The sequence below is a fragment of the Humulus lupulus genome, chromosome 7 (assembly GCF_963169125.1).
Source record: "Humulus lupulus chromosome 7, drHumLupu1.1, whole genome shotgun sequence".
Lineage (NCBI taxonomy): Eukaryota > Viridiplantae > Streptophyta > Magnoliopsida > Rosales > Cannabaceae > Humulus > Humulus lupulus.
In genome coordinates, this window is record NC_084799.1 from 27,261,368 (window position 1) to 27,278,418 (window position 17,051).

Genomic DNA, 17,051 nt, shown 5'->3' on the forward strand with positions numbered 1-17,051 from the left:
ATTATTAATTTTTATTTTTTATTTTTCATTACTTTTTTTATTAATCAATTTTTTAAGTAAATAATTAAGTATTTAATGTGTGACCCAATAGATTATGGACACGTGTTTCTTGGCTGGCAGATAACAGAATCGAACTAAAGGCATAGTGAATTTGCTAGGGCTGAGCATAAAATCCGAAAAACCAAAAAAACCGTGTACACCGACCTACCGAACACCGAAAAAACCAAAACCGTTTAAACCGAAAACCGAAAAAACCGCCGACGGTGCAAACCGCCACTGTTCGGTCGGTTTGGAAATTTTGGGTGAACCGACCAATAAAACCGAAACCGACCGAACACAATAAAATAATAATATAATATTATATAATTATTATTATTAAAAATTTTAATAATAATAAAAAAAACTTAGGGCACTTGTAAATGTAATTATGTTCTATATATTTATGTTTTAAAAACACACAAAAATGGATTCTAACAATCCAAAATTTTTAATTTTTTAACTAAAACTTTCAACAACAAAAAATAATAATAATAAAAAAATAATCAATTCGGTTTGGTCGGTTTTAACCGACCAAACCGCGGTCCAAAATGGTCGGTTTTTTTTTTAACTGGTTTGGTTCGGTCGGTTTTTGAATTGCACCAATCCAAACCGAAAACCGAATTCTTGATTTTTTTTTGTGAAAAAACCGCCCAAACCGACCGATGCTTTCCCCTAGAATTTGCTAACAAAATTGTGGTTTGAAAAATTTTCTCACCAAAAACAAAGAATGCGGGGTTAAGTGTAAGAAAATGCAAACTATAAGGTGGTTTTGCCGCCAATTCTCTAATAGATATGTTATGTAACTTTAAAAATATAAGAATATATCTAGAATTTTAAGTAAAATTCATGGGTATAAAATAATATAATTATTTTTTAAATACTAGTTACACCGTTTTTTTTATTTGTTCTATTGAAATTTAATAATTTATATAATTTTTAGTATTTTTTTTATGTACAGGGTCAAATTTTGTTTAAGTCAATTATTTAAAAGAATAATAATAATTAAAAAAAAGTAAGACATAAAATGATTATGATATCTTTAAGAAAAATATTTTTAAATAATGGCTATTAGTTTGATTGGTCAATCAATTTCGTGTTATATACTATGATATGTAAATCCATAAAAAAAAGTAATTATAATATAAAATCATTTTAAAAAACGTAGGTTTATAAATGGGATAATTGCGGCATAAGTACCCAATGTTTATTTTTAGTGGCAATAGTATCCAAAGTCAGTAAAAGTATAATTCCTTCAGTCTCATTTGTTAGGTCTGTTAATGAGCTTATTAGGCAGACACGTGTCACGTTTTTATTGGTCCAAATCAAAATTATTTTAAAAATATTATTGAGCTGGACCAATCACATAGTGACACGTGTTGATTCAGTCATCACGAAACGGAGACCTAACGGAGGAGGCTGACGGAATTACACTTTTACTGACTTTGGGTAGTATTGCCACTAAAAATAAACATTGGGTTTATACCACGTACAAAACTCAAACATTACATACTTATGCCGCAAATATCCCTTTATAAATTTTCAAAACAAAAAAATTAAATCATTAACGTTCAGTAATATAATATTTTAATTTTTGTGTAATTTTACTTAAATAACTACTTAATCATATTTGATAGTTGCGGTCTATATTGTATCAATTCGTAAATTAAATATTCTTAGGTTTATTTTTTGTCAAAGATTAACGGTCACGATAATACTTTCTTTATATTTACATAAAATATATACAGATTATATATATATATATATATATATTTAAATAATATATATTCAAATAAAATATCTAAAACAAACCATAAAAAGATAATCTAATATAGTGTAATCTTCAATTTTAATTTCAAATATTTCCAATCACATTCAAATTTGGTTTCCACTGAAGTGGCTAAGAACTATAAAAACCCCTCTCAATCTCAAATTCCTTTATGATCTACCACAGATCTGAGAATTAACAATGTCGACTGCTATTAATAAAAGCACTGATGGTATTGACATTGATGAAGAAATTGATCTCCAGATTGAGCCACAACAACCTCTTATGCCTGAGGAGATTCCATCAACAACAGTGGAAGAAATAGTAGAGACGATTGACCACAATGAGTGCAATGATTATGATTTTATTACGAGGAGCGAGTTTACTGCAAGCAATAATCAAAGTATTATTAGTACAGAAGAGATCTACACACCAGAGGAACAAATAGTGGAGATTGATTACGGTGCGCCATGGAATTACCATGAGTTCAATGATTATGATTTTATTACGAGGAGCGAGTTTACTGCTAGCGATAGTCAAAGTAGTATTAGTACAGAAGAGATTTACACACCAGAGGAACAAATAGTGGAGATTGACTGTGGTACGCCATGGAATTATCATGAGTTCGATGATTATGATTTTATTATGAGGAGCGAGTTTACTGCGAGCAATAGTCAAAGTAGTATTAGTACAGAAGAGATCTACACACCAGCGGAACAAATAGTGGAGATTGATTACGGTACACCTTGGAATTACCATAATTGCAATAATTATGATTTTATTATGAGGAGTTGTGAGTTTTCAGCAAGCAATAATCAGAATAGTATTAGTACAGAAGAGATCTACCGTGTAAGTAAATTATCTTTCTTTTTCTTTTTTCTTTTTTCTTTTTTATCATTTTTGCTTCTTTTTTTTAATTTTATTTTTAAATATTGATAAAATTTGTGTGTTTTGGTTATGGATATAGCATCTTGATGAACTGGTACAAGATATGACGGATTGGTTGTTATTTGATATGGACGAAGAAGATGACGACCCTGGTGTCATTGTGGAGCCAGATGAAGATTATTCGATCAATTATCATGAAAGATTTACATAAATAAAGCTGCGTAGCATTAGTTTCTTGTCCTTTCTTTTTCAGATTTTAGTTTTGATATTTTTCCAGTACTCTAAACTTACGTAGCTAATCAGTACTATTTTTTGTTTGTTTAGTTTCAAGATGACGATGATGATAATTAGTTGATCAACGTTCATTAAATTATTATTTTAAGAATTATTTAATTGGACTAGTTTGCATTAAATAATATGTTTTTATTAGTTTCTTTAATATTCTTTTTAAAGTTCTTTGATCGAAAACTGCTTTGCTACTTAATTATGTTTTATTTTGAGTTATTTTTTTGTTTATAGAGCTTTCATAGAATGATTGAATCTGTTATAAAGCTAACATATGATTACGTTAACATGTAAAATATGTGTATATATATATATATATATGGAAGATTTTTCAATGGTTACTACCCATAGATGGGTACTAATAATTATGGTAATGTGGCAATATGATGACTTGGTATAACAAGTCACCAACATGTCATTTTTATTAATTTAGTTATTATTTTTTTTATCATAATTAATCTTTATATAGAAATTTTAATCTTTATATAGAAATTGACATAATTTTAATTAGCCAATATGTAAGTCCATATTGCTTTTTTAATCTCTCTGTTGTATGATCAAATGTAATACTAATATTGAGACCATTATATCATGTTTATATAAATTTGAGAAACTATTATCCATTAAAAATATTCATGATTCTGAAAGATTAATTTGAGAGATTAGTTTTTTACTTTTTAATACAGGTCACAAACATGATAAGGTTCCTAGTGTACAACTAAAATACACCTATCCCATCCATACTTGAGATCCCATCCAAGGATCATCCATACGACCCAAGGAGCTTACTCCTTTCATCACCATAGCATAGATGATTACTGTGTGCTTAATATTCTTTTATGCCAATTTGGGTTTTTGTTCTATGCTTACCCTAGTTCAGATATAATAACAAAACATATATTTGGTTTTTGGAAATTCAAAAAGTTAATATTTCAATAAGATACTTAATATAGCATCTTCTCTTTATATTCCGAATATGATTTTTTTTTATTAAAATACAATTAAAATATATATATAAATTTCTAATGATATAAAAATGTTTTGAAAAAATTCAAAAGGTTATTGTTGCTTTTTTTTTTACATTATTTTCATATAATATTAATAACTTTGAAATTTATTTATTATTTTAATAAATATATTTTTCTCATTTTGAATTTTGAATATAAATACACAAATGGGTGATTGAATATTTGAAATTTAAATGCTAATCATAGCCAAATTTTATAATTAGTAATCTTATTAAATAAAAAATGTAACTTTTAATCTACCAATGAATTTTATTACAAGACAAATAAAAATGACATATATTGTGCATTAAAGTTTATTAGATGATAATAAACACATATTGGGAATTCAAACTTTATCTTTACAATAAGAAACTACATTTTGTTTTTTTTATTTTTATTTATATTCCAAATAGGACATTTTTTTATAAATAAATATAAAAAATATTTATAAACTTTGAATATGATAAGTTTTTTTTATAGGAGTTTTTTTTTATTATTTCCATATATTGGATATTGGCTTTTATGAAATGTCAATGGAAAACATAGAATTTTTTTTAGTTAAATTAAATTCTAAAACTGACTTTCATAGAAAAATTATTGTGCTTTTTTAAATAATAAGTACACTCAAAACTTAATGTAAGTAGACATTCTACAAAAAAATGAGTCATTTACTTACTCATTTATGTGTAACGAAAACATACTAGAAGTGCAAAATTAGTTGTGAAGCCGCACAATTTGACCACTTACTCATCACCGAGACTAAGGTTGCACCATTGATCTAGTGTTTAGAAACTGCAAAATTAGTTGTGAAGCCACACAATTCGACCACTAGAAGTCACCTTTCTCACACTTTAGTGGTACTTTAAGCGATCTAGATCGCCAAGACTTAGATAGCAATGTTGATGTAGTGTTTAAAGACACCAAAATTAGTTATAAAGCAAGAAAATACGACATTAGCGTTCAATTGGAATTCGAAACTCCCTAATCGCACCCAATGACTACCAAAACTCAAGTTTCACTAACTTTAGTTGTGTACTTAGGGATTTTGAACACCAAGACCAAGATCAAATTAATGATCTAGCGTTTAGAGATTCCAAAATTAGATGTGAAGCAGCACAATACGACATTAGTGCAGGATTGGAGGGCCAAAGTCTCTAATCACACCATTTGACCACTGAAAGTCAACTTTTGCACACTTAAGTGGTGCGGTAAGAGATCTCGATTTCGATCTCCAAGACCAAGAACGCACCATTGATCTAGTATTTAGAGGCTTAGAAATCTTTTTTTACACGAAAATACGACATCAGTATTCGATTGCACACTGAATTTCCCTAATAACATTGTTTGAATACTAAAAGTTAACTTTCACTAACTTCAGTTGTGCAGTAAGGGATCTTGATCCCCAAGAGTAAGATCGCACCATTGATCTAGTTTTTAGAAGCTGCAAAACTAGTTGTGAAGCCGCATACCACTAATAGCTCGATCGAGCTCTTGTCAACCAGACCATCATTTGTACTACTACTCTTAGAGTTCACTTAAATGTTTGAAATAGATATAATAGTGAATTTTGTAAGGGTTAAAATATTAAAATTTGGATTAGAAATTAAAATGTCACAAATAATATGTTATTTAAAAAATTTCAAACGGTTGACGTCGTTTTTCGTCAACTTAATTATGAAGAGCACTAAACAAGAATGTAGAAGTGTTATCCTAAAAAATTGACATGTCTGACGTTGCACACTTGACAAATGAATAATAGTCAATACTCGGTACGCTTGCTAGGATAGCAGCTGCTTGGGCCAAAAATGGGCCTTGGTAAAAAAATTCAAAAATACCATTTTTTTTTACACTTTTTAATTTTTTTTTGTTTTTCACATGTTTTTTTTTTAACTTTGTTGTTAATTTGGTAATGTTAATTTTTTTTTTTTACAAATTAGACCTTAGTAATTTTAAACAAAAAACATTATTTTTTTATAATATTTTTTTTAGTTATGTTCGGGTTCGGGTGTAACCCGAACCCGTGTATCAACAATTTTAAAACCCGAACCCAACCCAAACCATGTCGGGTTTGGGTCGCATTTCACCCGAAGTCGACCGTTTTTGCAAAAAAATCGGGTTTCGGGTAGGGCGGGTTTGCAGGTTTTTCAAGTCAAATGTTCACCCCTAGTTTTCACTTATAATTTAGAAAAAAAAATGTCACACATAGTATAATATAAGCTCATTTTTGTAACTATATGAAACAACATTAATGTCATATTATGTATTTTAATGAAAAATAGTTTCAAAAAAACATAAAATTTTAAATTGTATTTAAGAAAGATATTTTGATAAAATAAATATCACACACACTACAATAAAGCTAATATAAAATAAAATTCACAACTATATGTAACAACATAAATTTCATTTATGGCTAAAATGTCATGTATCAAATAACAACAATATTTATTTTATTTTACTTTATTTTATTTTATTTGTTAGTACGAATAAATTATATTTTAAAAATATATGGTAGATATTAGTAATATATGAAAATAATTAAAAGATAAAAGCTACAATGAAATATTAATTTTTCTTATCATATTCGAAACTTATATATATATTTTATTTTTCTATAATAAGAAAATGTCACATTTTGAATATAAAAAGAAAATGTCAGTTTTTTTTAATATATTTTTTATTTTTTTATTAAAAAAATTAAGTGATGATTTATTTCAAATGAACATTTGTGTATATTTTATTATTTAATTTTTAATTATAGAAAAAATCTATTATTAAAAATATATTGATTTTTTTTAATAAAAGCTCAAAATAACGAAAAGATTTTTAATAAATATTATATGTATGCACATTTATGATAATGAATAAATTATCTTTTAATGTATATTACATGCTTTTAAATATATCAATCACCATTTTTATTTTTGGAAACAAATAAAATTATAATTTTACATTAACTACTAAATAGTATTGAATAAACCAATAGAATTACAATTTTTCATTAATTAAAATTTAAAAAAATAAATATACGTACTCACCAATGTTAAAATTATAAATTATATGTAGAAACTAAAACATATTGCAATTATTAATAAATTTTAATTATAATTATCTTGTTCTCAAATATATTATCTACTCCTTATTTGGATTGACCTTTGACATAAATATAGTCTATTTATCTTTCATACACACTCTAAATCTACATTTAATTATATATAGAAACTAAAATATGTTGCAAACCGTAATTGTTGCAAAACTATATTCTTGAAAAAATGTAACTAAAAATAATTAAATATCATTTTTAAATATTACGAAATTTTTAATAGTAATGAATTACATACTTGTTTTTTATATTAATTTTTTTTTAGTGACATTCTATAAAAATGTTACTAAATGATATTTCAGAAAATAAATTCCTTTTTAATGTATATTTGTAGACATTTTAATATAATAAAATTTTATAAATACTTTCTAATAACAATTTAACATTACAATATTAGTTTATGTATACAAAACATCTACGTAATACACATAACAAATAAAACATATGTAATTCTATTTATAAAAGTTTACTAAAACAAAATACATAATTGTAGTATAGAGCTTTTCTTCTTCTTCTTCTTCTTCTTCTTCTTCTTCTTCTTCTTCTTCTTCTTCTTCTTCTTCTTCGGTTTCTATCAATTTCTTCAAAAAAAATCTTCTAAGTTCTTAATTTTCTTTTGCAATCTGCATAGTCAAAATGCTTGCACTGGTAATTCGGACACCTCCCAAATCTCACATAATGATACCTAGATATGCTCCCTCCATCAAGCCATTTCTTGCTAACGATGCTATCTCTGCATCACTATATTGAAAAAATGGCTACAAATCCAATAAAAATGAGGATGATAGTGAAGATTAAAATCGTACACTCAAAGAAATTTCATTATCAATATTCAATATCTTCGACATATCATAAGAAAATAACCCGGAAAAAAAAAGATAAAATGAAAATAAAGATGATAGTGAAGATTAAAATATGACAAAAGTATATGAGAGCATTACCGCACAATGACAAATATGGGAGGTGCGCGACACTGGACTTTGAAGTCTTGACCCTAAGGTGTCCTATGGTGGTGGCAGTGACTTTCATATCTGTCTATAGAGCGAGCTCGGAGCCGAGAATCCCAAAAAACGCCGGCGACATTCAAAGCCAATCTTTTTGAAAACCCAAAAAATAACCAGTTTTTCTTTTTGAAAACTAGAATGTAGCAGTTATAACATTCTTGAGTTATTTTTTTATTAATATATAATGCTTATTTATAATACAAATTTCCTTTATAATGTTTAGATATGATTTTTTTAATTCTTTAATTTAATAATTATATGACATACATGTCATCAGGTCACTTTTATAAAAATTTAAAAAAATCACAATTTATTTTTAGAAATTTTAATTAAAAACTATAAATATAAACTATTGATCTTAATCCAATGGTTAATATCAAAGTAAACATCCATGGGTAGTAACCATTAAGAGTGCACCCATATATATATATATATATATATATGAGAATTTCAAATTCTGAACATGGAAAGCGATTGTAACTTTTTGTTTTTTTTTTTTAATTATTATTATTCATTTCACATGAATCAAATCCCTACAACCTGAAATAAATTTAATTGGGCAAAGAATCAATCTTCTTTCTCTCTCCAATAATTTGATTTGATGAAGACACTTAATACAATTCTTACGACTAATATGATCATCTTTTCTAGCTAGCTTTGATGATTGTCTCCAACTATAAAATCTATAGATAGCCAATCTAAGAAATATCAGATGAAGCTTAATAAAATTTCCATTGTGACATCTCCGAGTCATCTTTTTAGGCTATTTTTTATTAGGATTTAGATATAACACATCAAGTTATATAGTATGTTTTATGCTATGGATGAATGAATTGTCAACTTCTACTCTAAAATTATACTAATGATATTAATTAGAATGTTAGATTGATCTAAGGAGATAAGTCCCCACCCTTAATTCCATTGTGATTTCTCGTTTAAATTGTGAATGAAAGCCTTTTTTGATCTCAAAACTTAAATAAGATAAGGACAAGGAGGAAACTCCTTACATCTTAATGATGATTTGGTATATTCCACTATAAATTTTAATATATAATAAATACACACTAAAACAAAAACCTAAACTTATTTTGCATGATATTAATATATTTAACTATAAATCATTGTGTAATAAATTAAATATTTGGTATTTTTTTTTTACTATAACTGTGTTTTAACTCTCATAATTTTGCTTATAATTTTGAAATTGACAAAAAATTTATGTGGGACTTTGTTAGGGATTCTTTGTTTCAACTTCCTTTAAAGAATAAGTGAGGATAGAGGCCAAGGTGAGGATTAAAATAAAATGACAATGATAGGGATGAGGGGCATTTGGTTAGCTTTATAGGTTAATTTTATAGTTTAATTGATTAGTTGTCATTTTAGCTATAACAAACACTACATAACACTTTCACTTTGTATGAATTTTGGTTAATATATCATGTTATTAGATATATAGCGGAAGAATTAAGAAGCACCCCATAGAGCTTATTGTTTGATACAATTCAAACCGTCTTTGGTGCAAAAATTAATCAAAAATCATTTCGCATTTGGAAAGGTGATGTAAAAGTTCTTCCCATCCTCTCTGTCATATGTATTTTGTGATTCCAATTGGAGATTGTTAGAAGTTTCTTTTTTCATCTGTCTACTAGTTTCTTTGTGATGTTATCTTTTTTCTTGTACTTATTGGCCTCAGAATAGGATGTTCAAAAAAATTTGCAAACCGTCCAAACCGAATAACTCACTCAACCCAAATCAAATAAATCAATAGAAAACACAACCCAGATAACTCAATGAAAATTCAAACCTCAATCTAATAATTTGAAAGGTCGGAAAATATTTCAAATAAACTAAATAAGAGTTTTTTTTATACCTATATATTACATAATTTATCATTTTAAAAAATAAAAAGAATAAAATCCTAACAATGAATTTAGAATATAATAGTTTTAAGCTTGATGTATACTATACTTTTAATTTATTGAATTTGATTATTTGAAAACTAAAACAAAAAACATTGAAGATTGATTTAAACGGGTTAATCCAACTAAACCGCTAAAATCATCGGGTAGGTTAAAAAAAATTTATTATTATTTAGGCTTGTTATCGTTGTATGTTTGCAACCCTAGAAAAGAGTTTAACTTGTAAGACTATAAAGTGAGGCATTTATGATTGATTATGGTCTTTTATCTGCATAAAAAATTCGCTTGCAGTAAAAGTTGTAGAGGTGTCACTTCTCCTGTTGAGCCTCTCCCATGTTCATATTATCATATATTCAAAGAAGCGTATGCAGGTTTTATGCATATGCATCTGGTTTCGTAGAAATTGGGGGGGAAAAGTTAAAACTTTTTTCGTCATTTTGCTTGCTACTGTAAAGGAAAACGAATTTGTTTCTGGGGAATCTGTTTAAGGTTCAAGTTTTTTAGCACCAATTTTTTACCATAAACAACCAAGTTCTTCACTTCATACTATCAACTCGAAGTGGTAAAAGGAACTGGAATCCATGTTATGAAGTACCACAGGAGAAGCTTATTGTTGAGTTGCTCAGTTTATTTTTTATAAATCTTAGAACATTAAAATAAAAGTTAGATACTAAAAATTACAGTTATTAGTTCGAATACATCGCAAAAATTTAAAATCACCAATATCAGGCTTTTTACAACCCCAACGTTCATTCTCTTTCACTGGGGACCTATTTAATTTAGTTTTTTTTAGGAAACTATTTAATTTTGTTTAAGCAAGGATGAGGATAGAAATTCTTATGGAGACTAAAGACCCTTAACAAGTATTCATTTATAAAAATAATAAATGATATGATAACAAAGAATTCCGAAATAAAATTAAAATTATATCATTAAGGGCAAAACCAATACCCACACTAGAATTTCCCAATAAACTTATAAATATAAATTCAATTTAAATTGTTTAAATAAAATACATACTGTATGAAAGGAAAAGTACTCCGGCCGGTCGCCGACAAAACCTTAAAGTAGCATTTAGAGCACTTAACAATTTTAGAAAGAATCTACATATAACAAACAGTTTAAATGGTTCTTAAAAAATAAAAACAAATAAGATAGTTATAAGAAATATAAAAAAAGACCACTTTGACTTAAATTTCTCAAACAATAAGAAATTATCTCACACGCTAAAACAAGTTCAAAAGAATGACAACTAGATTACAAGCATCCACCATATTGTCATACAGTTAGTTTTCTTTCCTTTTTCTCCTTTTTCAAGCATAATGCAATAATGCATATCCCCCCACTTTCTAAATAATTTAGTCAGCTTAAGAACCACAGCATGCTGATTTTTGTACAGCTAAACTACTTGCCCCAGGCCCCTGCTCTGGTTGGTTGATCCTGATTGTTGAGGGCTGTCATCACACAATCAAAATATTAGATAAGAACAAAAATGCGTATCCCTAATAAGATCTGTGCTCCACAAACAAGACCAGAAACAAAATTTTGGAAATGTACCTCGGCTCTGTTGTCGGTATCGGCAAGCCTTTGTTTTATATCCCTTGCTATTGAAAAGAAAACTTGTTCCACATTTAAATTGGTTTTGGCACTCTGCAATACATGTATGATTTAGACTCTCAGTTTACATGAACCCAGAACTGCACATCAGATTTTCACAAGCTGTACAGTGTACTTACAGTTTCAAAGAACTTGATCCCATACTCATCAGCAAGTGCTTGGCCCTTAGCGGTGGGCACAGCCTATAAAACCATGAGGTGTAATATGATCAAATAATGACAACAAAAACACACACAAAAAAAATAAACTTTAAACCATGATTCTAGTCAAATTGAAAAGTAGCATACCCTTCTGCTTTCATCCATATCAGCCTTGTTCCCTACCAGGATCTTGTTGACGTTATCTGAAGCATGCTGTTCAATGTTGCGAATCCAATTCCTAATATCTGAATTAGTTAAAAGGTAATGTTAGTACAAACACCATATGGGAAACAAGAGACAAATAACTCTTGATGAAAATAGTCCAACCATCCACCTCAAGAGGATAATTGTAAGCAATATTTGTCATAAACTGATGCTGAAACTTTGAGCCAAAAAAAAACACCCAGCAGTAAAAGTAGAACAAGATGGATAGATGACTTTGAAGAAGACATAGAGCTATGACAAGAGAAGAGAAGATTACTATTGAAAGATGATTCATCAGTAACATCATAGACCAGAAGAATCCCCATGGCTCCTCGATAGTAAGCTGAAATGAAAGAAAAATATATATATGGTTACCTATTAATTCTGATTGGACCACAAAATTATATACAATAAGAATTGCAGCAGCAAAAATAACAAACAAAAGAGATTAGGGTGGAATCAACACAAGACTATAGAATCAAACTTCTCAATTCCTACAAAAGAGTACGTCAACAAGCTTCCAATACAGGCTTAACTTCAGGATAATTTAACAAACATGACACTGTCGTTCAAGTAATAGTCTATTTCACATGAAATATCCAATATTTGAGTCCTATCATAGCATCATGAAAACCCGGTATTTTTTTTCTTCCAAAAAGATGCTACCCAAATTCCATTGAGCACAAAGCCAAGAGCAGGACTGACAAACCTCCCAACCACCTTCCATGCCACCTTGTTAATGGGCTGCACCTTAAGTAGACTTTTGCTGAGGCAGCAAATACTAACTGGAAAATTACAAGTAACAAGCCAGCCACCAAAATATGTCCATGACTTGACCCAGCTGCCAGCAGCAAAAAAAACTGCTTGCCCTACTCCAAAGCCTTGCACGTGCTACAGCAAAATGTAGAATTGAAGGATCCTTTACCCATCACCCCTAGGACATCTGTAGACCAATGTACACATTAGTGCAGTCAACCCTCCTTATCTTTGCAACCCAGAAGCCAGAACCATGGACCTGCTCATAGATATTGGAAATGAAGGTTCTGTGTAGCACTTTTTGGTTTCTCTGGACTACTTGTTCAATTTACTGACCTTTTTGAAGTCACTTTCATTTTATTTTGGGTTTTCAGTACCATTGATATGATCACAACAAGTTACCACAATCAAAGCTGCATAATCCTCTCATATCTCCACATCTACCCCACAAGAGATCTCTATCTACCATTGTTTCTTATTAAAAAAAAAACATTTACTCACTAAACTCCTCTTCTTTGGAAGTATAAAATAAAATTAATATCATAACTCCAAAATCTCCAAGGTCAACAACAATTCCTCCTTATTACGTCCTGGAACATCGTAATAAGCAAGTAGTATCCATCCATCTTTAAGAAGTCAAAAGTCAAATTATCAAAAAAAGATTACATAAAACAAAATTTTACCAGTTGTGATAGTACGGAATCGCTCTTGACCAGCTGTATCCCAAATTTGGAGCTTAATCCGTTTTCCATCAAGTTCAATGGTCCTTATCTTGAAATCAATGCTACATAAGGAAGAATGACATCACATATTCATAATATACTTTCAGGAAAAATAAAATTGATCAGTTAACTCAAAACCGTGGAAATATATACCCAATTGTTGTGATGAAACTTGTGGTGAAGGAACCATCTGAGAAACGCAACAGAAGACAACTCTTACCAACACCTGCAAGATAGACAATTTTATTAAGGAGATAACATAAATTCAAGAACTTCTAATTAAACACATAAACACACACCCACCACCCATACCAATTTGATGATACAGAAGCTCTCGTTTCTAAAAGCTTATAATACATGCAAAATATATCTAAAGTGAACCTTAAACTTTGAAACAAGAGCTAAGTTTATGTTTGGATTTTGAACTCAAACAACATAGATTGCTGGTGAATGGATAACATGGATGTTTAAAAAAAATATTGCAATCAACTAAAACACCAAATTCTAAAAATGTATAATACGGCCAGAAAACTGAATATATACAAATCAAATGTACAATTTCAAATACTGTTGACTTATTTAACTTTCAAAAGTTATATGGTGCTGTTGTCTAATCATAAAATCTTTTACTTTTTTATGATAAACCATGGGTTGACCACTCCACCTAAACCTCTTGGGTTTAAAACCCTTTGCCATTAAGCACAAAACATTTCTTAATCTACATGTTATTGAAAAAAAAAGCTCATAAAACCATCTACTTCTACAATTTCCATGTACAGCAAGTCAGCAACCACAATAACATACTTGATCATCAAAGGTTTTTAATTGTTTTAGAAGCAGCTATCACTTATTATATATTTCAACAAAATAGAAATCCAAAGTGATCATGATAAATAAATGCCAAAGAGACAACATAAGATGTACAGTATATTACTCCATTTACATCTATGTAAAACCAACAAAAAAAGATGACATTGCACAAGTACTATAATTTAGTTTAGCTGACTTATCCATGAAAGATCAATTTACAATAGCAGAATTCTAACGAAATAACTAAGAGAAAATTAGGTGTTTTAACTATACCTAAACCACTCGTCAAAGAAAAAATATACCTAAACCACGTAAAAGGGATCTAATTTATTTATTTACAATATACAATATATATATATAGGTAGAAAAAGGGTACGAAGAGAAGGAGGGACCATTATCCCCACAATCATGAATAGCAATTCTTCCACCACTATATGGATTTTGTTTTTGTTACTTTAATGCTTAATTTATTATGCAAAATGCAAGAGGGCATCTTTTATTCAAGCCAATCATACTCTGCTAAACTTGAACATCATGTTATATGCATGTGTGTTACAGATCAACAATTCTTTTCCTGGAAAGTAAATAAGACGAAAAAGAAATACCAAAAAGGCAACAAAAAAAGTACTGTAAGCAATTCTTCTGACCCCACTACCAGTCTACCAAAATATATCATAGCAAACGTCTAAGAATATCCAAACACATAATTCATGTTATAATACTCGTCCACAATAATAGAGGTTTAGCTGGGGCATCAAAGACCAAGTCACAGTCAACACATCACATGCAATGCATAAAACTTATTCCATGAAATAATAATAATAATTGATTCCCGATGCAGTTATCTACAGGTTAAAGCATTGCCTTATAATTCTATTATCACTACAATTTATTTATTTTAAATAGAAAAAAGGTTAAGAATCTTTAGAAACAGATATTGAACCTATTTTGATAGGTAAAACTAGCACAAAACAGATTAATGAGGAATCTAAACTTGACCACGATGCATAAAAAATTAAGGCTGCGCACTACAAACTAGATCAGTACAGCCTCAGATATTGGAGCCTCAAACAGCTATTTTCAACCTATCAATGTAAATCTATACTTAGTGTTCATCATCCAAGCACCAAAACACAATCATAACCTAAATTCGACAAAATCTCGTCCCAAATTAAAATATAACAAAAGTCATCCTCTCGTGATCGAAAACCAAAATGCTGTGATTTTAGCTAATAAGAAGTCTGAAAAATGTGACATACACAATTGACGGTCTGTTTGTTTCTAGAGAAACTGAGCGAAACCAAATCAATACAATACATGTACATGATATATAAAAATACATGTGTAAGAAGTACATACCGCTGTCGCCGATCAACAGAAGCTTAATAAGGTAATCATAATCAGCTCGAGCCCTAGCTGGTGGAGCAGCCATTACTCAAATCGAAATTTTCTCAATTAATTTCCCTCAAATAATTGTATAATTATACTTCTCTGCATATCCATGAAAAAACATTTATAAATCAAATCTAAATTTTATAAAAAATAAATAAATAAAACATACAAAAATTATAAATAAACAAATACCAGATCGGTGACCAAGAGAGAGAAAGGGAGACTTCTAGAGAGAGAAAATATACACAGATTTGGATAGCAGGTTTTCAGAAATTTAAAAAACAAAAATAAACCTTGGGCGATTGATAACACAGACACCAACGAAGGTCCTCCGACTATGGTGCGCAGGTTGCGCAGTGCACTCGTCCGAATCTTTCCTTTTCACTCCCCGTGCTCCGATCTCTTCCACCTGCGCACTCTAGCAACTCCACCAAAACTAGAGAGAGAGGGTAGCCAAAAGAGACAACTAGAGAGAGAGCGACGGAGGCTACTGCACCAAATCAAAGTCCCTATTTCTAGCCCAAAAAAAGAATCAAACTAAACCAATTGGATGAGGCCACCTGGCAAATGTGTCATACATTCAAGGGAAGTGAAAATGGAAGCGGGTGTAGATGATTGGAGCTCTGAGTGACTGAGCTGGCATCCTAATCATCGCTGAAAGGGATCTCTCTGTCAAAAAGTCTCGTTAAGGCACAACTGTCATCTGGGCATGGGTCCTATGGGACGCTATATGGAAGCAAAGGCAGAGGAAAATTATGGCGGTTTCTAATGCATGATTGGCTTTGGCTACACATTTTACATTGTATAGCTTGATGTAACATATTTGTGTCTCAGTTCATCTTTTAAACGATCCCACCGTTGATAATGTCTTCTCTGATAATTATTAATCAAGATGGCATAGATTACAGGTCAAGTTGTGGTCATTAAAAGAGTAACGCTACTCACCGTGTTTGCTCTAATTTTTAAGTTTTAATAACTTGGATTTCCCTTCAAAAAAAAAAAAAGTTCTAATAAGTTGGAAGAATTTATGTCACACCTACTTACCTATACAATAATGTGAAATAAATTTCTTGGTTGAGGTAAATGATTTAATATTTTTTGTTAAAAATAAATAAATTTTCAATATTCATATCTCATCTTTATTGTCAATATTGAAAATTTAAATCATTTTTCATCATCATTCCAAAGATGAGCAGCAACATGAGTTATCTTCCTTTGATTATTAGATTTTTTTCTTAAAAAAAAACTCTAATGAGCAATCAATTAAAATGGGCCAAATCAACTTGAGATAAAAATTCACTAAATTATAATTGTTATGTAATATATGTTGTAGTTGTCATATAAATTGTTGATTTATCTCCATAGGAAAAGTATACAAAGTATTTTTAAAGTCTATTATG

At 29.4% G+C, this 17,051-nt stretch overlaps 1 protein-coding gene across 1 annotated transcript; it reads right to left on the minus strand.

Moving 5' to 3' along the window:
* Positions 1–11,067: 11,067 nt before the first annotated feature.
* Positions 11,068–16,148, minus strand: LOC133791025 (ras-related protein RABE1c-like). Its single transcript, XM_062228905.1, has 9 exons — positions 15,945–16,148; positions 15,619–15,750; positions 13,603–13,675; positions 13,411–13,511; positions 12,249–12,314; positions 11,915–12,012; positions 11,747–11,809; positions 11,568–11,660; positions 11,068–11,464 (listed from the first exon to the last, which is right to left on the minus strand). Exons 2-9 carry the CDS (start codon positions 15,689–15,691, stop codon positions 11,378–11,380), a joined length of 654 nt encoding a protein of 217 aa, XP_062084889.1. The 5' UTR covers positions 15,692–15,750; positions 15,945–16,148; the 3' UTR covers positions 11,068–11,377.
* Positions 16,149–17,051: the final 903 nt, after the last annotated feature.